The 26,410-nt window shown below is 56.6% G+C and overlaps 2 protein-coding genes across 6 annotated transcripts in view; one reads left to right on the forward strand and one right to left on the reverse strand.

Moving 5' to 3' along the window:
• BCAP31 (B cell receptor associated protein 31) overlaps positions 1-12,756 on the forward strand; it is a 28,745-nt gene extending 15,989 nt beyond the window's left edge. For all 5 annotated transcript variants that reach the window (XM_012757208.3, XM_012757207.2, XM_012757210.3 and 2 more), the window contains exons 5-8: positions 8,982-9,117; positions 9,985-10,105; positions 11,204-11,304; positions 12,295-12,756. In XM_012757208.3, coding sequence (XP_012612662.1) covers positions 8,982-9,117; positions 9,985-10,105; positions 11,204-11,304; positions 12,295-12,333 — 397 coding nt within the window. In that variant the 3' untranslated portion in view covers positions 12,334-12,756. The remainder of the gene's footprint in view (positions 1-8,981; positions 9,118-9,984; positions 10,106-11,203; positions 11,305-12,294) is intronic.
• Positions 12,757-16,973: 4,217 nt separating this feature from the next.
• SLC6A8 (solute carrier family 6 member 8) lies at positions 16,974-26,187 on the reverse strand. Its single transcript, XM_012757212.3, has 13 exons — positions 25,298-26,187; positions 23,616-23,747; positions 22,612-22,861; positions 22,001-22,133; positions 20,737-20,871; positions 20,545-20,648; positions 20,337-20,461; positions 19,634-19,746; positions 19,394-19,531; positions 19,219-19,321; positions 19,031-19,131; positions 18,789-18,959; positions 16,974-18,487 (listed from the first exon to the last, which is right to left on the reverse strand). The coding sequence occupies exons 1-13, from the start codon at positions 25,557-25,559 to the stop codon at positions 18,347-18,349; spliced, it is 1,908 nt and encodes a 635-aa protein (XP_012612666.1). The 5' UTR covers positions 25,560-26,187; the 3' UTR covers positions 16,974-18,346.
• Between the last annotated feature and the right edge of the window lie 223 nt (positions 26,188-26,410).

The raw sequence follows: 26,410 nt of genomic DNA on the forward strand, positions 1-26,410 counted from the left end.
TCCACAGTAGCCACTAGACACATGTGGCTATTTAAGCTGAAACTTAAATTAAGATCAAAAACTCAATTTCTCAGTCATCTATGTGTCATGGAGGCTTGACACAGATTCTTTGTGACATGACCCCTCCGAAGTCTCTGCTTTGGCCTCCCCCTGTCATGAACCAGCCACGTGGGTCTCCTTGGACAGCCTTGAGCAGCATGTGCTCTCCCACCCTTTTCTCTGAGCATTTTGGCTTCTGCCTGGTACCCTCTTCTTCATACTTCCTCATGACTTCCTTCCTCTGGAGTCTTTTCTGAGATGCCAGGGCCCTGCTGCTGGCTGGCCTAGAGAGCTGCACACTCGGCTGTGAGGTGTGGCGCTTGGCAGATTGGTCCATCATGGGGAACCTGGGCTCTTCCCCTTTAGACTGGTCAACTCTGCCAAGGGGCTGGCACATAAAAAGTGCTGCTGAAACCTCTGGTGATAGCCTTAGGTGCATGTCTAGGTTGAACTTGTCAAACTGCCATGCCAGGCTTTTTAGATTGGAAGCCCAGCCTTTCAGGTCTTATGAGCTATGACACCTTGTGAAGATGTACGTGTTTGGGCCACCTCCAGCGGACCAGTTGCAGAATATGTCTTCTGTATTGTTGCCTCCCCCTTCCCTTGGTGCTTACTTTGGTGCTTGGGGAGCATAGCTGGCCAGAGTCCTTCTGGAGCCTCAGGGAGTGAATATGGATGGCAGCTCCTGCTGGGATGGATTTTGTGTGTTCAGAGGACCACACTATTTTCTCTGCCTTAGCTAAAATGTTAGTCAAGGTCAGGACCAAAGTGGTGTTTACTGGCTAGACCCAGAAAGGTCCATGCTTGTGTGAGAGTTCCCTGCCTTGATTTTTAATGACCTGAACTTGATCCACAGGGATCTCATTTCCTCCTTAACCCTGCAGGGCCAGATCCCATCACTGCTGTCAGCCCGGATGGAGCTGCTGCACTTTTCTGCTAAACTCCTTTTTTTTGTGTTTTTGTTTTTTTGTTTTTTTGAGGAAAAGTATCTGGTTATTTCAGATTTCTGTGATCTCCCCAAGAAATCTGAGTCAGTGTAGACTAACACTATTCAACAGAACTTTCTGTGATGATGGAAATGTCCTAGAGCTGAGCTGTCTCCTCATGTGGCTATTTGAGCACTTGAAATGTGACTCAAGAACATTAGTGTGACTGAGAAACTGAGCTTTTAATCTTAAGTTTCATTTTAAATAGCCACATTCGTCTAGTCACTAGTGGCTACTATATTGGACAGTGTAGGTCTAGACCAGTAGGTTTCAACTGGAGCCAATTTTGTCCCCCACAGGGGACATTTGTTAATATTTGGAGATGTGTTTGGTCGTCACAATGGGGGGGGGTGTGCTACTGACATCTAGAGGCCAGAGGCTGGTGATATACAAGACGCCCCAACAGGCCCCCACAACAAAGAATTATCTGGCCTGAAATATCAATAGTGCTGAGGCCGAGGACCCCCGGACTACACCCTCTAACACCTGCTCTTTGATGAGGGCAAGCCCTCAAGGCAGATCAGGAACTGGAATTGGTCTGGGGTCATAGGCTGCCTACAGCGGGACCAAGGGGCCCAGAAGGCCTCAGGGAAGCCCCTAAACCTCCTCCCTCATCAGTCAAATAACAGGCTTTACTCAGCCAGTGCCAGGATGGGGTGGAGCCAGGTCCCATCCTCCATCCCGTCTCCGTTGAGGATCCTGGCTGGGGATGGGACGTTGGTCCAGGGAGCACTGCAGGTGCTAGTAGTGATTCCTTCTTAAGTCCATCTGTGTCTCTGGCTGCTTCTGTCATCCTTATAGGCAGTTGTAGTTCCTTATCTTCACAGCTTCTGTCACTGGTGTCTGACCCAGGCAGGGCTTTAGCCCTTGCCAGCTCCAGAAACCAAGGAAGGAGGGTGGCAGGGGGCTTGGGCCAAGTGGGTCAGATCTGGAGAAAGTTCACTTGGGGGTGGAGACTTGGTACTTACCTGTAGGGCTGCTCTCAGGCTGAGCTTGAAGGGTCATTATTTGACTGCTTCCAGGCAGGTAGGGGTTTGGAGCATCCCCTCTAGGGGCTGTTATGTCTGTGCTGTGGGAGCCTGGGTTGTCTGCTGGAAGGCAGTTGAGCCCTTTTAACTTCCAGGGCATAGTTCATCCAGACCCTCTGGGGTAAGTGTGTTCTGCTCTGCAGGTAGATAGATGGGTAGTCCTCCAGCTCTGGATTGTTTTGAAGCAAACCCCAGATACTGTGTTTATAGGCAAAACAATATTTTGGTTTATTGCTTTGACAAGATAGGGATTTTTAAAAACATGTAAGTATGATAACATCTTACCTACACGAAGTTTACAATAATTCCTTAATGACATAAAAACTTTAATGACTGTCCACATTTCCCTTATTGCCTTACTTTTTAAAAAAGTTTATTTGTCTAAATCATTATCTAGGTAAGGTAACTAGGGAGTTTTTAAAATACTGATGCCTGGGCCTTCCCAAAGTAATTTGATTTAATTGGTGACTCCTGTGTGGCTAAGACTGAGGGTCACTGCTGCAGAAGGCCAAGCAAGGGGGTTTTTTGGACTTCATTTCCACTTGGTCACTCTCTATCTCCATCCATCCATCTATCTCTTGGCTACCATCCTTTTCTCAGAACACAAGAATTACAATAGCATTTGAGATCTAGGTATTGAGAACTCCACTGGTCTCTAGATCCCCTGCCAGGATCACTGAGCAGGGTATAGTAGGTGCCAGTGTCATTTGAGTGCTTCATCTTCACTCAGCTGGGCTTCAGAGGGGGCTCTGATGAAGGGGATATTCCTTATGAATAGCCCAAGAAGGACTATCTGACATGCATCATAGCAAGTGTCAGCTTCTTTTAAAATATAGAGATTGGCCGGGCGCGGTGGCTCACGCCTGTAATCCTAGCTCTCTGGGAGGCCGAGGCGGGCGGATTGCTCGAGGTCAGGAGTTCGAAACCAGCCTGAGCAAGAGCGAGACCCCGTCTCTACTATAAATAGAAAGAAATTAATTGGCCAACTAATATATACAAAAAATTAGCCGGGCATGGTGGCGAATGCCTGTAGTCCCAGCTACTTGGGAGGCTGAGGCAGCAGGATTGCTTGAGCCAGGAGTTTGAGGTTGCTGTGAGCTAGGCTGACACCACGGCACTCACTCTAGCCTGGGCAACAAAGCGAGACTCTGTCTCAAAAAAAATATATATATATATATAGAGAGAGAGAGAGAGATTGTCTGTTCAGCTACTTAATTTGGACCAAAGTATTCTCTTCCTCACATTCTAAAAACAAACAGTGAATGAGCTCTTTTTGGACATGATGCTGAGCAAACAGGGTTCCCTTTTTCCTGTGGTAAGGGCCTTGAAAGCTTGATGTCCTAGCCCGATGACCACAGCCTCTGTGGGCCAACAGTCAGGGTGGCAGGAGCAGGAGGGCAGGGTGCTAGATGGCTGGGGGCTGAGAATTCCTTGTCGGTTCACTGAGTGAATTTCAATGGAAAAGGCTACCATATGGGAACATATTGCCGAGCCCACACTCATCCTTTGCTTTGGTCCTCCCCAGGACTGAGCACAGTCCTCACTCTGCTGAACACTTTGCTGTGTGGGGGTGTGACAGGCTTCCCGGCCAATTGCCAGGCAGATATGGGGGTGATGGCTTCCCTACTCCTACTACCTTAAAGGTTACTTCTCCAGTAGCAAGGTGGGCAGGCCACCAGTATTCTTCAGGTTGAGTCAGCTAATCACAGAATATCTTTGCCTAAGTTGTCTGATCTCACTTGGTTGCTCTCTGTCCCCAAACTTTCCAAAGACCCCTCACATAGTTTCAAGAAAGAAGCACAACAAAACCCCAGAAACACAGCTTGTCTCTATCACATGTTCTCCTTAACTTGAGAAGGAGAGCAGGCACCTGACCCAGCCCTGCCTCTTCCCCAGTGCTGGCTTTACTGCCTGCAGACAGCAAGCTCCATCTGGGTTGTTGGCCGGAGCTGCTGCTAGTTCTGTTCTCATTTCAAGTGGCCTAAATTTCCCCTGCTCTAGCACACCTTCCCATTGTCTGCAACATCTGTACTTAAAGGCTAAAAGGAAGGCTGAGCAGCTGTGCTGAAATGGACTTGGGGCAGCCCTCAGTGATGACCTTCCTTGGATCTTTTCTAGGCAACTTTCCTAGTCTTAACTGCTGCTGTTTTGCTGCCTCCTTATTTTCCTGACTCCAGGCTCTTGAGGGAGAGTTTCTCAGGGTAGTAGAGGTCCTGGTGTTACCACTCACCTTCACCTGAACCTTTTCCTGGGGCATCGCCAGGCTTTTGGTTCCTTGCCTCATTTTTTCTTCTGACAGCTGGGGTGTGTATACCCAGGGTCCACTGGCCATACTGCAATTCCCAGGCTGTGGTAGGCCTGGAGAGTCAGCAGGTGGCACTGGGACACCAGCTTCCCGGTTGCGCATGGCAGAGGAGGGAGCTTGTGTGAACAGCCTCTCTGTGTGCAGGGGTGCCATGAGGGCTGAATGACCTGGCTCACCTGCAGCCAGCCATCAGCAGGGCGGGTGGGGACAGCCACACCATAGAACCTTTTGGTTGGGCCTAGCCTCTTCCCCACTTCATGTTAAGCCCAAAACTTACTCCCCTTCTTCACTCAGGGAAAGACAGGATTGGCAAAAAGCACTTTAGAGCCGTGTCTCTCTCTGCTTGATATAGTTGGCCCTGTTTCTCTAGAGTCTGTAGAGAGGGTCTATTTTCTCTTGCCTTCTTGGGCTATCTTAACCATTTATAAAAGCATGACAGCTTTGCTCAGTGTCCAAGAACATTCTACCAAGAAAGTAGGGTCAGATTCAGGTATTTGGTGCTGACTTTTGTCTGCCAAGGACACATCTGGGCTCTATTAAATTTTGCTCACTGGCTTTTCCCTCTGTCATTGGATGCTTTTCTTTCAGTGACTATGTTACCTCTTTAGGATATTCATTTGGCTCTATTGTCCATAATGAATAACTAAGAACAAGAAACAGACAAAAGTACTAGTTAGTGTGCTTGGGAAGGGGGTGGGGGTGGAGGACTCATTGAGGGGAATGTGCATTGGAGCAGGATCTGGCCTGGTGTGAGAAGGAGCAGTAAAACATTCTAGAAGGCTGGCTTTCAGGTTGGCAAATGTTGGTGAGCCTGTTGAGGAGGGCCTGGCCTGCATTGCTGGGGCCCTGAAGGAACAGGCTGAGGGCACAGAGGCCAGAGCTCTGGGGTCTGCTTCCATCTCGTGGTGATGAATCGTTTTCCCCATGTGCCTTCTCAGCTGTCACTGCAGCCACAAGCCTGGCTTGCTCATCCACATGGGTCTGACACAGCACTTCCCTGCTGCCATCTTCCATCTCCTCTGTTGCTAACTCCTCTGACTGGCAAACTCTGTGTCTGCCTGTGTCTCCCCTGGTGCCAGGCCCCCAGGTGGACACTGGTGCCGGCTGGGCCCATGGAAATTCCACCTGGGCCTGACCTGCAGCCTCAAACCTGTCCCCTCACCTGTCAGGTGAGTAGGAGCTGCTTCTGGGAGCAGGATGAGGTCATCTGGAAGGCCCCTTTCCAGTGTGACAGGTGTGGGGGTCTGGAAATGAAAGTACAGTGCCCAGCCTAAAGGCATCCGTAGCCAAGTAGAGCAGCCAGACAAGTGAGCAGATGATAAGGATGCAGAGAACAGAGAAAATGCAGTCATGTGCGAGCGCAAGGGGCTGCTGTGGGAGACCCCAGAGGGATGTCCTCATGATGGGGGTAGGAGAGGTGATGATCAAGCTGGGTAGAAAGGACATTCTGACCTGGAGAACTGCCATGCAGAACTTGTTCCAAGAATGATGAGGCATTGGTGTTACTAGAACAAAGGGCCACATGGTTAGTGAGGGGAGAAGAGCCAGCTTGCGTGGGGCCTGTATGCCGGTATCATTGAGTGGAGTGACATGGTCAGCTTTGAGCCTGCTCTGGGGGTGGGTGGGGAAACTGTGGCTGTACATAGGGAGGGTGGTGCAAGCAGTGGGGATGATGGCAGGTGGTCTGTTTGGCATTGACATGGGCAGCACTGGACTGTGACTTGGGCTGGGGGTGGCCAGGAGAACTGGGTCCAAGGTGGCTCACATGCCTGTCACCACAGCAGGAGGTGCAGGAGATAGTCAGGTTAGGCAGGCTAAGGGACAAGTTGAGTTTGGAATGTCTCAGGACATACAGGAGCCGATGTTTAGTAGCTGGTTGGGTATAAGAGTCTGGGCTGCAGATGAAGCCCTTTCAGGGATAAGCTTAGCTAGGAAGCAAGTGCAGGGTGCTAGCTGAGGAATGCAGACCTCAGGGGGAACAGAACAACCAGGTGGTGACAGGAGCTATTGAAGTTGGTATGGAGGCACTGCAGGGGTAGCTTGTCAGTAGTACTGGAGCAGCATGAGGACTCCAGAGTGGTTGCTGGGTCAGGCAGTGAGGAGGTCACTGGCGGTCCTGCTGGTGGCTTGGTGAGGGCAGGCCTTGATTGGAGTAGGTTGAGGAATGGATGGGAGGGAGAAGACAATGGACTTGAGTGTGGTGATTTCAGGATAAGGTAGTTGAGGGGTGAGGTTTCTGGGGGACGGAGCAGAACACAAGGGTGGGGAGGGGATTGGCAGGGGGCAGGAGGGAATTATCTAGAATTGTCCTGGGATGGGTTAGAGGCACAGCTCAAACAGGAGGAGAGAGTACCTGGAAGGTGTGAGAAAAAACTGTTTAGGCTGGGATGCACTCTTGAGGGGAGTCTGCCCCCAGAGGCTGATGAGAGGGTGCTATGGGGGTGGACAAGAGGAACTGGGACCTGAGGGGAGACCTTAATTGTCTGTAGGCTGTGAACTGAAGGCTCGGGCCGGGGCTGTGCCGGGCCCAGCTTTTGAGTGGATGCTGCACAGACCTTGTGCTGGATTTCATGTGTATATACCCTGGCCCATCTTGGTAACGCTGGTTCTCAGTAACCAGGGAAGGCCTGGGATTGCACCAAGGAGAGCTGGGCCCCTGCTGTGCAGCTGCTGTCATCATTGCTGTTGCCATTGCTGAGGTTTTTGTGTTAGCTATGTCCCTGGGCCTGGCCTCCCTGTGTAACCAGGTGACAGCCATGGGCACTCACCAGCAGTCGCCTGTCTGGCCTGGTGGTGGGGGGAGCATAAGTAACCCTTGGCCTTGCCCTCCTGGTCTTCACTGGGTCCCCATGGTATCCATAGGTCTCATCTCTACTATCAGGTGTTACACACGCCCCCCCCACCCATTTCCAGGTGGGAGGAGTGGGCCTCTTCCTCAACCTACTGGGCTCTGCTCTGGAGCCGGGAGCTCTGTGCTAGGGGCTGGGACTTAGTCAGACTTGCCTTTCCTTCTAGGCCTCCCAGTGACTTCCAGCTACTCCGACATGTCAGGCGTATTGCTTCTCTCTGGCTTCGGGGCACTTGGTAGCTCCCTCCACCTTCAGGGCTCCAGCCCAGTTGGGGGCAGGCTGGTGGGCAGCCGGGGGCTGAGGCAGGGAAACCTGAGCTGTTGGCCACAAGGTCCTGGGCTGCTAATTTTAGAGAGCACATGTCACTGGAAACTCTCTTCTCCTGCCAGGAATCAACAGCCTGGCTCTCCTGGTGCCTCCAGGGGCCCCTGGGAGCCTCTCCTCAAATGAGGAAGCACAGGGGTGTCTCCCGCCCCTGTGGCTCTCTCCATCTTGAGTGTACATCCTGAGAGGGGCTCTGCCAGAGCTCTGGAGAGCCATGGCTCAGGCCAGGAAGGTAGATCACCTGGTCTCACCAGTCAGCCCTTGCGGGCTCTAGCTGGAGAGGAGCAGACACTGTGAAGGCCTGGCAGGGCCAGAAGGGAGCAGCCTGGAACAGGCCATGAGGCTCCTCTGAGCAAACACTTTGTTGTTGAAGTGCCCTGGACTAAGTAGATTTGTTCCTCCTTTCCCGAGTTCTCGGCATGTACTTTGACTTACTCTGCACGTCAAGGCGGGACTGGTTCCTTTTCCAAGGTGTGTGGGGAAAGTATGCCCCACCCTGTTTTGACTGTTTGAACAAGTCCTTCTCTTCCCCCCTTCCTGCTAGCTGACATCTCAGGGAAAGGGTAGACCTAGGGAAATGAAGCCGCCATTCTCTCTGCTTGGAGACCAGCATCTGTCCCCACCTGCCACCTGTTTGCCTCTCTCTTCTGGCTGCTTCAGACAAGTGGTGTGCGCCTATGCCCTGATTCTTCTTTTTCTGTACCGTCCAGTTGAAGAAGACCTCAATTGGGGTGCTGTTACATAACAGCTGTGTTATGGCAGCTGCCTGTGTGTGTGACAGGTTTGGGAAGGAGGCTGGGTAGAGAAGAGTCCTTTCTTTCTTATCTTGAGGCCTGGGAGCTGTTCCCTGTTAACTGAGTGGTTCTGAGCTCAGACTTTGGAGTAAAACAGGAGGTGAAATTCCATCCATGTCCGTTTCTGGCTTTTGACCTTGGACAAGTTGCCTCAGTGTCATCCTCTGTGAAAGGGGGCTAGCCATAGTAGCTGCCTAATTAGGTAGATATGAGGGTTCGGCCTGGCATGTTGGAAGTACCCAAATTTATGAGTTTCTACTGTTACTTGATGGAGGCAAGCCTAGCCTCACAGGGAAGAAAATGGTGCCATGGTTTATCTGGCACGTCCAGGCCCTGACCTAAAAAGTGCTGAGGTTCTGGGACCTTGTGCCGTAGCTAGGCCCTACCCCAGTATCCCCAGGCTCCTGCTTCCAGCCCTCCCCTGAAAACATCTCCCAGAGCTGAAAGTGGCCATTCAGAGTGGCAGAGTACAGCTACCAGGCCCCACCTTTCCCCTCGTGTTGCCAGAGCCAGGTTGGTGGCTTCTTGCTTGGCTCCCTGGTAGGAGGGCAGGTCCAGACTGGAGGCAGACATGGGGCAGGGAGCAACAAGAAGTTCCCACTGGCTGTTTTGCTCTCTTTTTCTCACTTTTCCCTTCTTTTTGGAAACAATTGTAGCCTGCTTAGACGCCTGGTGACTCTCATCTCCCAGCAGGCCACCCTGCTGGCCTCCAATGAAGCCTTTAAAAAGCAGGCAGAGAGTGCTAGCGAGGCAGCCAAGAAGTACATGGAGGAGAATGACCAACTAAAGAAGGTGAGCCCTACCTTCCTTGGCTCCGCCATGGCATACCCTGGAGTTACATCGGGGAGTCACATTTTTTAGGGGCCTCAGTGGCCACTGTTAGCCCATCAGGCTGGGTGGAGGCACAGAGGGGAAGTCCTCAGTGGGGAGGGTGTGCCCGCTGGAGGCGTTTATGTGGAAGGATCCGGAGCAACTCTGACACCCTCCTCTAGCTCACAAGGACATAGAAGAGGAGGGGGTGTCCCTGCTCTCTTGTTCTACCCACTGCTTCCAGTCAGACTCTTCCCTGAAAAAAATGACTCCTCAGTGAGCCAGGCCCTTGTGCTCTGGAAGATTGCTACCAGCCGCAGCCTTTCAGAAACCTAGGGAAGAGGCAGGGACAGGGTTGTTGGCCAGTCCTGGAAGGCCTGTCAAAAGAGGTAAAGTGTGAGCCAGGATCAGGAGGAGGCAGGTGGCTTGAAGTCAGAGGGGAGAGACAGCCAGACCGGTGAGTGGAGGGCTCCTGGGATGCAGTTTGCTGTTGGAGCCTGGGAGAGGAAGGAATGGGAGTCACTGGACAGGCTGGTAAACTCCATGGAGCTGCTCTGCCCTGCTGCTGAGGAAGGAGGCAAGGCCAGGGGCCAGGGCAGGCCAGGCATGTGCCTGGGAGCTCAGCAGGTGGCCCCACTGGCCCTCCCCTTGCCCTTGGTGGGCAGCCACACGGTGGCCTTTGCCTGGTCCCCAGGAGCAAGCAGTGGCTTGGTTCCATGCTGACATTTCCGAAGGGGCAAGTGCCCAGGGCAGCTTGAGGAACTGTAGCTCAGTGGGGAGGATGGGACTAGAACTTCTCCTTCTCTCCCTCCCCTTCCAAGTAACCGTGGCCCTTGGTGCTTTTCCCAGGGAACTATTGGCAGAGGCAAGTTGGATGTCGGGGACGCGGAGGTGAAGCTGGAGGAGGAGAACAGGAACCTGAAGGCTGACCTGAAGAAGCTAAAGAATGAGCTAGTTGGCACTAAGCAAAGTGAGGATTGTCCTTGTATGCCCCCCACCCCTGCAGCTGCCCCTCTTGTGCCAGGATATTAATAACAAATCTCGTGCACAAGCTCAAGAGCTGGGTGGAAATGAAGAGAGAGCACACTGTGTCTCCGAGCCCCAGTGTAGCCAGGTGGGGCTAAGTGGTTTGAGCAGGGCCCAGGAGGAGCCCCAGTTGCGGCAGGGCCAGGCCTTCAGCCACCTCGAGTGCTGCAGCAGTGCATGCTGGGGCTCTCCCGCAGAGGCAGCCTTGGAACTGAGAGTGAGAGGAGTGTCAGGAGTGGTGTTCAGGAAGGGAGTGGATGGGAATTCGTGGTATTTTTGCTTTCGAAATGTAAACCAGCTCTGAATTGGCTTGACTGTGTAGACTTAAGTCTGGAGTGTTTTTACCCAGCACCGTGGGCTATCATTCCTCTCAGCAAGACATCGTCACCAGGGGTCTTGCTTTGAGGCTGCGATTTTGTTCCCTGCCTCCCACTCTCAACTTCCCTGAAGGTCACCCATGCTGAGAGCCACTGGGGTTCCCCTCCATTAAAGAGACCAAGGTGGCTCACACCTATAATCCTAGCACTCTGGGAGGCCAAGGCTGGAGGATCGCTTCAGGTCAGGAGTTCGAGCCTTAGCAAAAACGAGATGCCTTCTCTACCAAAAAAAGAAAAAAATTAGCTGGGCGTGGTGGTACATGCCTGTAGTCCCAGCTACTTGGGAGGCTGAGGCAGGGGGGATTGCTTGAGCCTCACAGTTGGAGGTTGCAGTGAGCCGTGATCACACCACTGTTCTCTAGCCGGGGCAACAGAATGAGACCTTGTCTCAAAAAAAAAAAAAGCCAACCAAATAAAAAGAGGGGGTCCTTTTTAGTTTTTAGTTTTTGCTTGATCTAGCTCTTTGGTCACCTATTCCCCCCTGCTTTGAGTTGAGAGTGTTGCTGCAAAGGCAGAGGAGCTTCATTCAGAGAGGTTGTCTCCCTCCTGCACAGCCTAGTTTGAGACAGATTCATGGGCAGTTTTGGTATCTCTAGCAAGTAGGTTTTTCCCCTGAATTCCAGACTTTTTATTTCTGCTTTCTTCAACATTTGCATCATTTCCAGAACTAGAGAAAGCTGAAAATGAGGCTGTGGCCATGCGGAAGCAGGCTGAGGGTTTGACCAAGGAGTACGACCGCCTGTTGGAGGAGCACGCAAAGCTGCAGGTCAGCCCGCATGCCCTGCTGCAGAGATGCTCAGGAGGGTGGATGGGGCAGGCCTTATGTGGAGGGAGGGAGCCCTTCAAGAGGCCTGGGTGGCCAGGTGGCTGTGCTCTCCCCTGCTCCGCTTTGCCTCCTCCTGGCCTAGAGCAGAGCATGTGGAGCAGAACCCTTCACGTGGGCAGGAGAGGTGTGGCCTGGCAGTAGATGGCAGGCACTTGCTGAGGTGGCCCTTAGTAGTGGGATTGGGTCCCTACACCTGCCACCATCATGCCCAGCCTCCGTCCATGGGTTGGGGCCCCATCAAGAACAGACATGCAGGTGAAACTTTAGGCTCTGGTCTTCTCTTCCAGAGGGCTAGGGGGTGACATGGGCAAAGATCCCTGGGCAAGTGAGGGCAGGCATCAAAGGCCACCTCACCCAGCTGCCTCAGCCTGGTGTTAACCCTCAGACTAACGCCAGATTGCATCCTGAAGCCCAGGTGGTCTTGAAGTTAGGTATGAGGTAAACACCCTGAAGTTTGGGCAGTCTGCCTTGGTGCTTGGTGGCCCAAGTTTGGGCACCACAGCAGGTGGGGAGGAAGGGTCCAGCTCCAAAAGGGGGGTCTATGCCCTCAGCATAGGACAGACTCAATGAGCAGGACTTGAGTTTTGAGGGGACCTGTAGAAGATCACAAAGTTGGGAAGGTGCTGAACTGGATCTTGCAAGGAACTTGAATGCCCAGCTCTTTCCCCCACCCAGGGCTTAGCCCTCAGGGAGGTCCTGACCATCCTCCCCTGGCTGGCACTGGGGTCGGGGCCTTCCCTAGAGTGTGGGCAAGGGCTGACCTACCCTGGCAAGCCTTTGGGTGCTGCTGAGGACAAGGTCCCTTGCTCCCATGGGTACCTGTCATTAGAGGAGAAGGGAGCTGATCTGGGCCTGGGGGTCATGGGGCTGGAGGTTGAAGGAGTAGAGTGGGCCCTGTTAACCTGTTGTGGGATTTCTGTCCCTTTGCAGGCTGCTGTAGATGGCCCCACGGACAAGAAGGAGGAGTGAGGGCCTCCCTCCTCCCCTGCCTGTAGCCGGCTTCCACCTGGCACGTGCTTGCTGCTTCCTGAGAGCCCAGCCACTCCCTCCAGTACTTCAGTTCACTCCCTCTCTGCTTCTCCCACTCCCTTTCTCAGTTTGTAGCTTGTCGTCTCAGCCCCCTTCCACTCCCTTCCAAGCATACCACAGGGGACCTGATTGCCACACGTTCAGAACAAGTTTGCTGTTGTCCTGCCCAACCCAGCCCTGGTTTCAATTCCTAAGAGTATGGAGGGCAGTTGGAATCCGGCTTGCAGTAGGGCTTGCTTCCTGCTGGTTTGAGCCCCGTTTTTGTTCTGCTGTGTTGATGTTTTCTCTGGTCCTACAGGAGGGTGGGTGAAGCTGGCAGACTAGAGTTTCTCTTGGGGGCAATAAAGGTGGTTGTTATACATACATGGTGCTTGTGTACAACTCAGGTGTGGGGAGGACTGGCTTTCTCCTTTCTGAAGACCCCGAGTGGCTAGGAGGGTGTGCAGTCAGCTCTTCTAGAGCCGTTCAACTTGTTCCAGCCCCTAATGGCCAGGTTCACACCTGCCCTTGAAGGCCCTGTCCTCTTTGCCCTTCCTGTTCCCTGGGCCAAGCCCCACTTTAGGGCCACTCAGGGAGTGTCTGTCCTGTCCTTCTCCATGGGGGTTGGCAGCTTGGGAGTCTCGGCAAATCAGTGCGGCTTCCGGGTGGCAGACTTGCTTGCTTTCTCTGGGTTCTTGTTCATCACATGTGGGACAGACAGAACGTGGCAGAGTGCCACCAGTCACTCCCTGCCCTACCCCCTCCTGAAAGTTTACAGGATGACCTCTGACTAATGCCAGCTGGGAGAGGAGACTTGTCCTTGACAGTGACCTAGAGCTGGCCTGGGGCAGAAGCTAGGGAGAGGAGAGGTTGGGGACCCCCTGCTCCCTCCACCCCTGAGAACATGCTAGGCAGGGTGCTGGGCTTGCACCTGCCACTAGACCACAGTGTGCTGGCTTGCTGACGTCTCCCTGCAAGGTGGCTGCCTCAGAGCTGTGTCTCCTGGGCCCACAGAGAGGGTGGGTGGCTGGAGCCAGGGCTTCCCACGTGGCAGCTGGGGCTCTGGCCCCGCGCTGTACTGCTGTCTAGCAGGGCATGAGGAAGGAAGGAGGCCCCAGTCCCTAACACCATTCTGGTGCATTGTTCTCTGCTAGTCCCCAACAGCCCTGTATCCTGCAGGGTCTCCGCCACACCTGATGTCTGCACGAGGACTAGGCCGGAGGGTCAGGGAAGCAGGTTAGAGGTGTGTCTCTTGGAATTGGGAGGGGGACCCCTGAAGATGTTTTACACTGGAAGGGTGGCTGCTGGCCAGCCATGAGTTCCCATTCTTGTTTGTCCTGTCCAGGCCCAAGCTGGTAGCTTCTTTCCCTAGCATCCCATTGCCCTTCCTCATGCTCAGAGCAGTCGCCTCACGAGTTCTGTCCTTTTCCAGGCAGTCTGAGAGGTGGTGTCTGGCGGGGGAAAGGGACACGCAGGTGACACCCTCTGGTTGCTATGCCAAGGCTAAAGGCTAGTTGTACTTTTCCAGGAAGTGTTCCCTGACTACCTTGGGCCTCCCTGAGCTCACCCTTCTCTGAGCTTCTAAAGGCTAAAGTCCAAAACAGTGTGCTCATGGGTTCTTCCCCTGCCAGCCCAGACAGCCTCTCCTGCCATTCCTCCCAGGCCCTGGCTAAGTCCCTTCTCCAGGCCAGGCAGTGGGCAGAAAGCTGTACAAGGCCAGCTTCTGGAGCACTCTAATAGGGGGATGGAACAATGACAGGGTGGAGGTCATGGGCTCTTAGAGATGGAAAGCGAGGCCTGTGCCTGAACTAGACTGGAGGGCTGCCCACAGGAAGTGCTTGGCACTCACCCGCTGGGCTACATTTCCCTGGAGCAGCCTGGTTGTTCTGGGCTGTCCATGCCCATAGGTGTCTTGGTCCATTTTCTTGTACATCTGTTAGATTGTAAGCTGCTTGAGAGCAGAGGTTGCTTCTTGTTGATCTCTGTGTCCTAACCCCTAATGCAGGAGTTAAGTCCTGAGTAAAGGGTGCCTACCTACTACTTCAGGACCCAGTTCAAGTGGCCCACCCCTGTGAAGTTCCTTTTTGTAATGTCAATGTTTGGTGGCATTGTGGTCAGTGGTTTGGAGGACGTTTGGCCTGATGGTGAGGGCAACAATTAGCAAAGGGTGGCAGTCATCAGGCAAAGAGACCTGGTTGAGAGTAGCAGGATGGAGGGGGAGTGCCCTGAGTGTGATGCTGGGCTGCAAGCTCCTAATGGCTCTGTAAGGGGCCTGGGGGACCCTGGGTAGAGGTCTGGTGGATGCTAGGAAAGGGCTTTTGTAGCCAGGGAGGGCCAGGCTGGAGACTTGGGAGCTGCCAACAGGTGGGAGCTCTTGAAGTTGCAAGCCTGGTGAGAGCAGAGGGTTTATGGAGGGGAAGGCCTTGCATGTGGTGCCGGGGACAGGCTCTGGAGCCCCTGGGCTGAGTTAGGGTGGGACTTTGTGCCCACTGCCCTCCTCGGCTCCCTGTCAGGTCCGTGTGTTTCTAACCCCAGTTCTTCTTGGTGACAGTGTTCTAAGCCAGAGCCCTCCTCCAGCTCTAGAAGTTTGAGGGATGTTGCCTGCTAAAGAGTGGGAACTCCTGGTGTTCCCAAATAGCAGTCCCGGGAAGGACCTGAGGTGAGCAGCCCAAGCTGTCACTTTTCTCTGAGGAACTACCCTCTCCCCTCTGCCCAGGCTAGACTCGAGTGAGCACCAGCTCCTGTCCCTTGACACCTCCCAGTGCCCACCCTGGCGGATGACTATGCTTTCTGCTCTGCCCCTGGCCACCCTTCAACACCTATGGCACCCTCACTTCCTGGATGGGGTGTCATACACTCATCCTGTGCAAGGACCTGTGTGTACTCACTATCTCCAATTTTTTTCTACCTTCTTTTTTTACTGTGGTAAAATATAACATAAAATGTGCCACATTACCACATTTGGGTGCACAGGTGGTGGTGTTCAGCACATTCATGGTGTCGTGTGGCCATCCCCACCGTGTATCCACAGACCTCGTTCATCTTCCCAAACCCAAACTCTGTCCCCATGAAACACCGACTCCCTGTGCCCCTCCCCAGCCCTTGGCACCCACCACTCCCCTGCCTGTCTCTGGGGACTGGACTGCTCTCGGATACGGCCCCACACAGAAGTGTAATCTTGTAGTATTTGTCCTTTTGTGACTGGCTCATTCCACGAAGCACGACGTCCTCAAGGGTCAGCCGTGCTGTAGCCCGTGGCAGCATTTCCTTCCTGTTCAAGGCTGAGTCATGTTCCACTGTCTGGAGAGACTGCATTTGTTTATCCATACTTCCCTCCATGGACACTCGGGTTGCTTCACCCCTTCTTTCTTCCTTTGTGATTTATTTTTTGGATGTGAGGGAGACAGTCTCTCTCTGTTGCCCCGGGGGTAGAGTGTAGTGGTGTCATTGTAGCTCACCGCAACCTCAAACTCCTAGCTCAAGTGATCCTCCTGCCTCAGCCTCCTGAGTAGCTGGGAGTACAGGTGTGCTACCATGCCCGGTTGCCCTTCTTTCTTAATTCCACTCCAGTCAGGCTTTTGCACACACCCTTCCACCCATGCCTCTCTTGCGCAGCGTCCATGACCTCTGCCAGACCCAGCCAGCATTAGTTGTCCTTGCCCAGCAACACCCGATGGAGCTGATCACTCCCTGCTCTTTGAACCTTGCAGGATGTCCCCAGGTACTCTTGGGTTCACTCCCACCCCTCTGCCGGCTCCACCTCTTCCCTCTGACCTCTGAGTGTCCACGGCTCAGGGTTCAGTGTTTCTGCTCCCTCTCCCTCCATGCCCACTTCTCAGCCTCCCCTGGTGAGCTCAGCCAGACTCAAGGCTTTCAGTGTTATCTATATGTGGTGAGAACTTGCAAAGTTCTGTCTGCAGGCCAGACTACCTGGAATTTCAGACTCCTGTGTCCACCTGCCTACTAGATATCTCCACTTGGATGACACTTTTACACGACACACACAAAGCCACTTCTAATGTCCTGTCCTCATTTCCCCATCACAGGGCCCAGCAACTCCCTCCTCCCCATTGCTCAGGCCAAATCTCTTGGTGTCCTCACTGCCTCTTTGAATCTTGCATCCTAGTCACATGTGGCCCCTGCTGGCTCCACCTTCAAGATAGGTTTTTAATCCAAAGGCTTCGAATCACCTTCAGTGCCACCAAATTGTCCCAAGTAATACCACCACATGCCTGGGTCATTGCTGTGGCCTCCCCCAGATCTGCCTGGCCTTGGCCTGCCCATTCAAGTCCTTCAGGTCTTGGAAGGTTATCTGTTCAGTGATGCAGTCTTGGGGCAACCTTTTCAAGACTTGAGTGCCCACAGCTTCACATCCACCCTTCTGCTCGATTTGCTTTTCTTCCCAAGTGTGTCAGTTCCAGGGGGACTAGGTTTTCCGGCTGTCTTCCCTGCTCCCTTCCAGTTCCTGGACCCCATGCTGGGCACAGAGGCCCTCAGAACATGCTGGCTGACTGCAGCAGTTCAAGCTGGGGTAAGGCCCCCCTCATACCTCCTGCACCCTGTTCCCTCTCAGAGAAGCAGAGGCAGCAGGAGGAGCCACCTTTGGAAAATGACATGTTTTTATTGCTATGTTTGCAGTGGCTTTTTAGCACAGTAAGAATGTCTCCACAGGCCCTCTGCCCTCACCCAGCCCCACCCCTCCAGCCTATGCCCCAGTGTGGGGAGCTGTTCTGGGGACCACTCAGCTATCTCAGGGCTAGACGTGACACAGACGTAGGTGGGTTAAAGCTGCTACAGGGAATACTTGAGATGTGACAAGTGCATCAGCCTTAAGCTTGGATGTGGGAACCATGCCCGGATCCCCTCCCTGGGCTGTACCCATCTACCACGCCTACAGTCATGCCCAGCCCAGGTAGCAGGGTGCAGGCAGGCCTGAGCATGCCAGGTGAGCGGCCCCGGGTCCCTGGGACAGAATACTGCAGCCTCTCGCCTCACAGACTTGTGGGCAAAGGGGTGGCATGGGCTCCCCCCCGAGGAGGCCCCCACCATGCACTTTACTACCCCATGGGACTGGGGACCACATGCACATCCACACAACAGACTTGCATACTCAACAGCTCAAAGCTTTTGTTTTTACCTATGAAAATTAGTTTCTATAAATTCACACTCCTTGGCTAAGGGCAGAGGGGTGAGAGGGACAGGGTGTGGTAAGGAGAGGGATGTTTGGGCTCTTTTCTCTTTTTAGAAATATACAAGCAGGAATCTCTCTGGTCAAGTTTTTATAAAATGTGCAAAATACAAGCCTCCTTTGCCCAGAGGCAGCCATTTATATCTGGTATTCACCTTTGCTAAGAGATAGAGATCTATATATACTTTACATACTCAATGCACACACGCACTCATACCCAAGCTCACACAGTTGACATTGGTGGCAACTGGCACGGGAACCAGAAGGTTCCGTTGCTGGCTGGCTCTCTAAGCTTCTAGAATAGGGAGGGGGAGAGGAGTCTAGCCCATCTGAAATATTTGGCTTGGTTCTGCTGCCCCTCCCTTGCCCCCTCTCTTGTCCTCCCCACCCCCATTTCCTGAGCTGCCTCTGCTGCTTCTAGGGCGAGGGCTACCCAAGGGTGTGTTACGGGGCAGAGCCTGTAGAGGTGGGCCAGGTGGGCATGGCAGGGGTAGGAGGAGATGCGTTGTAGCATTGGAGGGAGAGGTGGGTAAGTGGGGCCTAGGACCAGCTTGGCTAGGGCTTGGGGGGAGAGGCATCTGTTTTTGGTGGGTTGTGATATTTTTGGCGTTTTATTAAAAATGGAAAAAGTTATTTTAGCACTCATGGTGCTTCCTTCCCTCCTCCCCCAGGCAGTCCCCAAAAGTATCAGGGAAAGGCCAGCCTCCTGGAGGAGTAGGGTGGGGGCTAAAGCAGGGCTGCTATGGCTACCGGAGGGTGAGCTGGTGATGTGAGCTGGGCTGCCTGTCACATGACACTTTCCACCACGACGACCTTGCTGCTCTCGGACACGGGGGTCAGGGTGGTCAGGCCCCTGACGTCCGCATCCTGAGCTCTGTACTCCAAGTGGTGGAGGCCCCAGACAGGCTGAGTCAGGTGCTGCCAGCGCTGTGGGACGGGAGGACACATTAAGCACCCCCAGGGTCACTTGACATGGCTTGTTGCCATGACAACTTCCTTTGCCTCTCTGTAGTTCCCACCACCTGCCACCAAGTCAGGGCTGTACCTCCCAGGGAGCCTTTCAGGTTCTGCTGCCTTCACTAGGAAGCAGGGCTGTGTGGATGCTCACACGGAGGGGAGGGAAGCTGGGGATGGGTCCTGTTCCTCCCGCCACCAGCCTTGGTCTGAGCTGGCCATAGGCTCTGGCACAGTGGGACAGAGAAGAGAGGGCTGGAGTGCAGGGCCTTACCTCAGCCATGGTACCCTTAGTCCTGAGGAGGCAGCCCAGGAGGTGGAGGGGCACACACAGCATGGAGGAGAGTGCGAAGGCCCAGCCCATGGCTTCGCCCCACCACGGGTACACATAGGTGTTGTTGTAGACCAGTGGCTTGTAATACACAACGTTGAAGATGAAAATGCCCTGCAGACAACACCTGTGGTTGGTGGGGCCCTCTGCGCCGCACCACCCTGCCTCACTTGCCCAGTCCTTACCATGCAGACCAGCGGGGTGAAGAAGGACCAGCACCATTTCATCCAGGGGCAGGGTCGATGCCCGATCATACAGGCAATGTCATCCATGAAGCGGTCGGCTCCTGGGGAGGGCCAGAGCTGGAAACCCCCTGCCCCGCCCCACCCCACCTGCACCCTCAGCCCAGCCCAGCCCGCGGTCCAAACCTTACCGTACACCCAGGCCACCACCACACACTCCCAAAAGGCCTGCCAGAGCAGGGTAGTGCCGCTGGCTGAGTAGTAGTCAAACAGCTGGAAGACGTACATCCCACCCTGGGAGACATAGCCAGGTCAGGGAGGATGGTGGACAGTGGCCAGAGGCTGCCCCACCCTACCCCCACTCACATCGGTCACCATGGAGAGGTCGATGACAAAGCAGAGGGCGCAGCAGAGGGCCACAGAGATCTCCCTTTGGAAACGGAAGTAGTAGGAGGCCGGGAGGAGGTCGAGGAGGCCAGTGATGAAGCCTTCCACACCTACAAACTGTGGCCAAGGCAGCTCAGGCCAAGCCCTTCTCCTCCCTCCTTGCCCACCAACCACCCCCCACTGGCCCTGACTCCCTGTTCTAGAACCCCCTCTGCAAACCTGGCTGTCAAGACCGAGCAGCAACAACATGAAGAAGAATAGGGCAGCCCAGAGCGGGGCCACAGGCATCAGCGTGACAGCCCGGGGATAGGCGATGAAGGCCAGGCCAGGCCCTGCGGGTAGAAAGGTGCAGGCTCCAGACCCCGGCAGCCTGTTTACTTACCTGCACATACCCTGAGCCCTGCCTGCCATGCTCACGCTCACACCCCCCTCGGAGGTACACCCTGTGGCCAAGAGCTGCAGCCTGGCGTTTCCATTGTTGGCAAGGCATGGCCAGGCCCACCCAAACCCTGTGCATATCCTGTGCTGGGGCCTGTGTGAATGGGCCCTGACTCACTCCGCTTCTGGGCTTGAACAGCAACTGTGCTCACAGGTCACTGTTAACCCCAGAGTGATGTAACAGGGGCTGGGACGAGGCCCTCTTTTGCCCTGTGCAATGCTGATGAATATGAGGACAGACCCCGAGGCCCTTGGGAAGGGATGGAAAGGGCCTGGAGCATGCTGGAGAACAGCTGCGCCAGGCAGCTGCTCAGCTAGGCCTGCCTGTGCTCAGGGCGATCTGACAGGCTCAGTTTGAACTGTCACTTTTCAGAGTTTCTGTTTGTGTGTGTGCTCATGTATGCCATACATCAGGGCTGCAGCTGGCACTCTGAAGGCAGGGCTGAGGCTGGGGCGCGGGGGGGGGGGGGGGGGGGAGGTTTACCTGATTCTGCCACCTTGGAGATGTGCACGCCCTGCTCTGCAGCCATGAAGCCCAGGATGGAGAAGACCACGAAACCAGCGAAGAAGCTGGTTCCACTGTTGATGAGGGCAAGGATGATGGCGTCCCTGGGTGTGAGGCAGAGGGGCTAGTGAGGGTCCTGCTGCTTGCAGGGCCAGCAGGGTGGGGTGGGGGGAGGCGGGGTGCCTACTTGTAGCAGTTGTTGTTGAAACGATTGTAGCTGCCCAGGGCCGTGAGGGCCCCCAGGCCGATGGCGTAAGAAAAGAAAATCTGGGTCCCAGCATCTATCCATACCTGGAGAAAGGTGGGGGAGTACAGGTGTTAGGGACCGTTCCAGGCTACCCCTCCTCTCCCTGCTGCCACATAGCCACCCCCTCCTCACCTGAGGGGACCCCAGCTTCGACCAGTCGGGCTTGAGATAGTAGATGATGCCATCCAAGGCCCCCGGCAGCAGCACCCCGCGCACCAGCAGCACCACCAGGACCACGTAGGGGAATGTAGCAGTGAAGTACACGATCTGGGGGCCCAGGCTGCTTAGGGCCCCAGCCCCAGCCAGGAGCCCCTGTTCTACCCCTCAGAGCCACGGCTACCCCCACAGCATGCTGGGGCAAGGCCAGCACAGGCCAGCTGCACAGGGAGGGGAGAGGCAGGGCCATGGCTCTCAAGGGCCAGGGTCCCTTAGGCACCTCTGCTGTTCTGCAAGGGCAGTGGTGAGCCTCTGTGTGCTCTCCTCTGAGTGGCAGTGCCTGGGCAGCTTCTGCAGTTTGTCCACATGGAGACAGGAAGGTGTAGGGTATGTGTGGGGAGTGAGGACTGTTGGGCAAGGGGTGCATGAGTTTGCCTGAGGTGGGGAGAGTCTGTGTGGGCAGTGCAGGGGTAGGGGTGACATGCACACATCCATCTCAGCCCTGTGGGGCCCATCAGAGTAGGGGACATCAGACGGGGTACATCCCATACCTCCTGGGCCCCTAGCCCAGGTCATCCTCTGTAGAGAGGCAAGGTCCTTAGTCACTAGTGAGAGATTATAACTAGGCCAAACAAACAGAGGCAAGAGAAAGACAAGATAGCAAAGGCTTCTGCCTCCTCATCCAACGTCCAAGCTGGGCCATCAGCTCAGCAAGTACCTGCTCTGGGCCCCCTGCTGGGAATGAGACACACTGGAGTCCTGCCCTCCAGGGACCTGGCCATGTCCCCAGCCCTCAATACACTGTCTCATGTGTCTGTTTATATGTATGTCTCCCTGACCTGACAGCGAGTCCCTGGGGCAGGGATGTGTCCAGATTCCCCTCTGGGTCCCCAAGGCCAGACAGACAGGCAGGTGAGAGAGACAGCCACAGACAGGGCCACCCAGACTGTCAAAACAGACTCGAGAGAAACCAGGGAGGGCAGAAGGGCAGGGATGAGCACGGGACACAGGGAAGAGGCAGCTCCTGCCTGTCCCAGGCCTGCTCTCAGGAGGGAAGGCTGCTGGTGCCCAGATTTGGAGGGTGGGAGGAACATCCACCATGTGGTGGGGAGAGTGTCCTGGATTCAAGTCCCTCCCCTCTCCCCAGGCCCTTGCCCCTCCTGTTGCAACAGTTGTGCCTTACAGAGACACACAGCTCCCAGGGCAACGCTGCCCCCGCCCTGCCCGCCTCCAGCTGTACCTTTCCTGTTGATTTGACCCCCTTCCAGACACAGAAGTACACCAGCACCCAGCAGGCCAGCAGACACAGGGTCACCTCCCAGTTGAGGGCCCCTGGAACCTCCAGCCCTCCAGACAGCCGCAAAACTTTGTTCCTAGGGGAGGGAGACTCTATGAGGGCTGTGCCAGCAGGGCACCGACCAAGCCACTGGGATCTGCCCCGAGGGGTCGTGGCTCCTCCCTCCTGCAGCCCTTGGTCCAGCCGGTCCCTCCCGTCCAGTTGGGCAAGGCTTGCAGGCGCTGTGGTGTGCCTGGAGCCTGGGAGCCCCTGGCTGGCGGGAGGCGGTGGGGCGCCCAGTCGAGCCCCAGGCCTCAGGGCCCCCACCCTATCCCACCCCCTGCCAGGCAAGGCGGGAACCAGGGAAGGGCAGTGACCCGTGTGTCGCTGAAGGAGCAAGGCGCATGTGAGTCCCAGGGACTGGCCTGGGCGCTCCCTGAGGACAGGCGGGGACTGAGAGTGACTGCTCCGCATCCCAGGCTTTGTGTGTTCAGGGCTGAGCCGTTTGTGGGAGACTGGGAGGGGTTGGGGTGGTGGTGTACAGCATGGGCTTGGCCCAGAGGCGCCTGACTCACTCCCAGAACTCGATGACAGGGGATCGGCGGTCAGCAAGCTGGTCACATGTGAGGTTGGCCAGGCTGGCATTGGCACAGTCTTCGTGGCGGAAGATCTCCACACAGTCAGGAGTGTTCCAGGTGTGGCCACATGTGGCCCAGGGCAGCGTGGTGGTGAAAGACTTTACCAGGTAATAGAAGCCCCAGGCCAGCACCATGATGTAGTAGGTGTTGCAGTAGAAGACGATCACCATGGAGGCATAGCCCAGGCCTGGGGACAGGGTGGGGTTCCTTTGCATCTGGATTCTTTTCTGGCTACCTCCCCACCACCCCCATTATCTCCCTTGCCAGGGCTGACAGTGGTTCCTGCTAGGCCCCTAACAGCTTGAACCTCTCCTCATACATCCTACCAGAGACTCCCCAAGCTCTGATCCTCCCCTGTGCATGTGGAACACTGGCTAACTCCCGCCGTGTCAGCCCTATGCCTTGTCCGGCCTCTGTCTAGCTCTAGACCCATCTGCTTTCCTCATAACGCCTGGCCCTTTTTCTCAGTCCTGCTGCCACCACAGTGGTTCCAGGAGGTCCAAACCTCTACCTGGGCCCCCAGCAGCCTCCACTGCACAGCGGCTGGGGGAGCTTGCTAGTAACCTGAGGCAGTGTTGGAGACAGTCAACCTCTCAGTGGCCAATCTCGGCAAGTCACTTCACTTCTCTGTGCTCCAGCCTCCTTGGGGATGATGCTGTGTCCCCACTCCAGCTGTGCTTGGTCCGTCCTTGCCCTGTGGATAGGCCCTATCCCCACTTCTAGTCCCTGACTCCCCAAGTTCAATGTGTGGTCCACGTGGCCTTCAGGTTTCCCCTCATGACTAGGGGGCCATCACATGGCCCCTGGCCTGGTGCTCAGGACAGGAAAAGATCTCTCAAGTGGGTGCCAGCTGTGCTCTACTCCCAAGCCCTTGCCCTAGCAGTGGGAAAAGGAAGGGGTCTCTGAGGGGGAGGAGGAGGGCTGGCCCCAGGGCTGCTCACCTTTGAATAGGGGACAGATGTTCCAGACATTGATGCTGCCGGCCTTCATGAACTGGCCCAGCGAGATCTCCAGGAAGAAAATGGGGATTCCCCCGACCAGGGCGATCAGGACATAGGGAATAAGGAACACACCTGGGGAGAGGCATGGTGGGGGGGCTCTGGCAGAGTCCTCCTGAACACCACAGGTACTCGTACAAGGTGGCCCCTTAGCCAGGTGGGACTTGACACCCCCCGCCCCCCAGCGCCAGGTGTCCCTGGGAGCTGGGCAAAGCCCTGGCCTGTCCTAACTTCCCACTGGGTGAATCAGTGCAGGGCTGGCTGCTGACTCAGAGGCCCAAGGTGAACAGTCTTGGGGGTGGGTTCTGAGTCTGTTGCAGGGAGGGGCTGTGGCAGCCCCTAGGCCATTCGAGCCCTATTCCTTGGGCTTTGGAGGGGACCTAGGCCCACAGGGCTTCCAACCCTGAAGTCACCTGGGGTGACCTAATGGGCATGGAGGACATACACGCTCAGACATGCTGGCTATCCCTTGTGCTGCAATCCCCCGTTTGCCAGGCAGGAAGAGTGAAGGCACGTGCATGTGCATGTGTGTGCGTGTGCCAGGGCTGGTAACTCTGGCCTGGGGGATGGTCTGAAGGCAGGGAGTCCCTGAGCGCCCTGCACTTAGACGTTTGCCTGCAAGTGTGAAGGTCCAAGAAGAAGGGTGGGTGCGTGGCAGTCCTCTGCTGGTGGGGTGTTGGTGTACAAGGACGGAGACAGGTGGCAGAAAGGGGCTGAGCCAGGCTAGAGTGGAGACTGGCAGGGCTAGGCCAGAAGCAGGCTTTGGCCTGCAGGTGGGGGGGGGGCAGTGGGAGAGAGGACAGAGGTGGGTACCAACAGCCCCCTTCCACTGCCCCCTCCTCCTTTCTAGGCCTCCTGCCCTTGCCCCTGGCTCAGCTCTCTCCACTACTCAGAGGCTGAGCTTGGCTGCACTGTACCCGGCTCCTGCTCCCAGCATCCTTCTCGTGTGTGACCTTGGACAAAGGCCTTCTCTGTAGGCCTCAGTTTCCCACCCATCACCCAGCCACTTCGGCTTCCCAGCAACCTGAGTGCTGCTTTGCAGTCACAGGACACATGCGTGGCCGTCGCTGTTGCTAAGCTGGGCTCTGGCGGGCGGGTGGGTATGGGGTGTGCATGCAGTGTGTCCAGTGGCGGCGCCAGGCAGGCCAGGCCGCAGGCTTCCCAAGCCTGGCTCAGGCACCCAGTGTTCCAGGCCCAAGCTAAAGGGGAGGGGAGGGAGGGGAGGGGAGGGGGGAGGGACAGAGTGGCCCATTGTGTGTGTGTGTTCGTGTGTGCACACGTGGGGGCCCCACACAATGTACCAGTTGTGTGCCTGACCCACGGGGGCAGCCAAGGCTCCTCACCTCTTGGAGGCCCCCCCAGGAGCAGTCTCCCCTTCCCACCTCGTGGCCAGTCTCTCCCGGAGGAACGGGAGTCTGGGGAGCAGCCCCAGGCCTGGGCAGGAGGCTCCCAGGTGCCCTCCCCCTGCATGCTGCCAGGCACATGACTGGTGAGTGAGTGGAGGCAGCCAGCTGCGCCGCTGACCCCCACAGCCCTGGGGGACCTGCCCGACGCCTGAACTTTGCCCCTGGCTTGGGTGGGCCGCAGCGGGGGAGGGGAGCCCTGGAGTGGAGCAGGGACCTCACCTCCGCCGTTCTTGTAGCACAGGTAGGGGAAGCGCCACACGTTGCCCAGGCCCACGGCGAAGCCCACGCACGACATGATGAAGTCCATCTGGCGCGTCCAGGTCTCACGCGGTGGCACAGCCAGGCGGCTGCCGGGTGCCCCCAGCCCCGCGGAGCCATCGCCCTTGGCCGGGGCCACGTCGGGCCCGGGCGTGATGAGGGGGCCCTTCTTCTCGTCTCCGGACACGCTGTAGATGCCGTTCTCGGCGCTCTTCTTCGCCATGGCCCCGGCGGGCCGCGCGGCCAGGCCGGGGGTCGCGGCGCCTGGCAGGGGTTGGGCGGGGGGCGCGGCGGCACCGGGGAGAGGGCCGGAGGCGCGGGCCCGCCCGGGGCCTGGGGCGGCCGGGCTGGGGGACGGGGCGGCGGGCGGGCGGGGTGCGGGACGGTGGGGCGGCGCAGTCAGAAGCAGTCCACGAAGCACTTGAAAGTGAGCCTGAAGAATCTCATGTGTGTCGGGGCCCGGGGGCGCGCGGGCGGCGGCGGGGCCCGGCCGGGCGGCGGCGGCGGCGGCGGCGGCTCCCGAGGCTCCTGCCTGTGGCTCGGGCGGCAGCGGCGGCGGCCCTCCCGGCCCGAGGCTCAGCCTACCGGGGCGCGGACGACATTGGCGCCGGCTGTCTGCAAGCGGCGGCTGGAGCCGGAGCCTGCGGCCCGCGCCCCCCGCCCTGGCCTGGGCCCTCGGTGGCTGCCCAGCTCCCCCGCGACTGCGGCGGCGGTGGCGGTGGCGGCAGCGACGGCGGCTCGGCGGCTCGGGCGCGCCTCGCCCTCTCCTTCCCAGCGGCGGCGGCTCCAGCCGCTCTTGGGGCCGCGGCGGGCTCAGCGACTCGCCACTGCGCTCCGACTGTCCCACTCTTCCCCAGCCGCCGCTTAAGAACGACTCCGGGGTGATGTCACTGTCGCCCCACCCCCACGACCCGGCGGTCCCCTCCCCCTCCCGCAGCCTCCTCCCGCTAGCTCATCAGTCACTCCGCCCACCTCCTACTGAGGAGGAGACGCCGCTCCAGCGGGAGGCGGAATGGCTGCTACCTACGACGCCCACCAGCACCCCTTCCCCCTGGGGTCCTCGCAGCCCTCGCC

The sequence above is a fragment of the Microcebus murinus genome, unplaced genomic scaffold (genome assembly GCF_040939455.1).
Source record: "Microcebus murinus isolate Inina unplaced genomic scaffold, M.murinus_Inina_mat1.0 scaf003_hap2_Mmur4.0, whole genome shotgun sequence".
In the NCBI taxonomy this organism is placed as follows: Eukaryota; Metazoa; Chordata; class Mammalia; order Primates; family Cheirogaleidae; genus Microcebus; species Microcebus murinus.

Bases quoted from the DNA above. Each gene is read 5' to 3' on its own strand.
- SLC6A8 (XM_012757212.3), bottom strand. From the start codon at position 25,559: ATGGCGAAGAAGAGCGCCGAGAACGGCATCTACAGCGTGTCCGGAGAC. The intron at 20,462-20,544 runs GTAGGCACCCCG...CCTCACACCCAG, and splicing joins TTCAACAACAACTGCTACAA to GGACGCCATCATCCTTGCCC. The intron at 19,132-19,218 runs GTAAGGTTTGGA...GGCCCTCCCCAG, and splicing joins GGTGGTGGCCTGGGTGTACG to GAGCCGACCGCTTCATGGAT.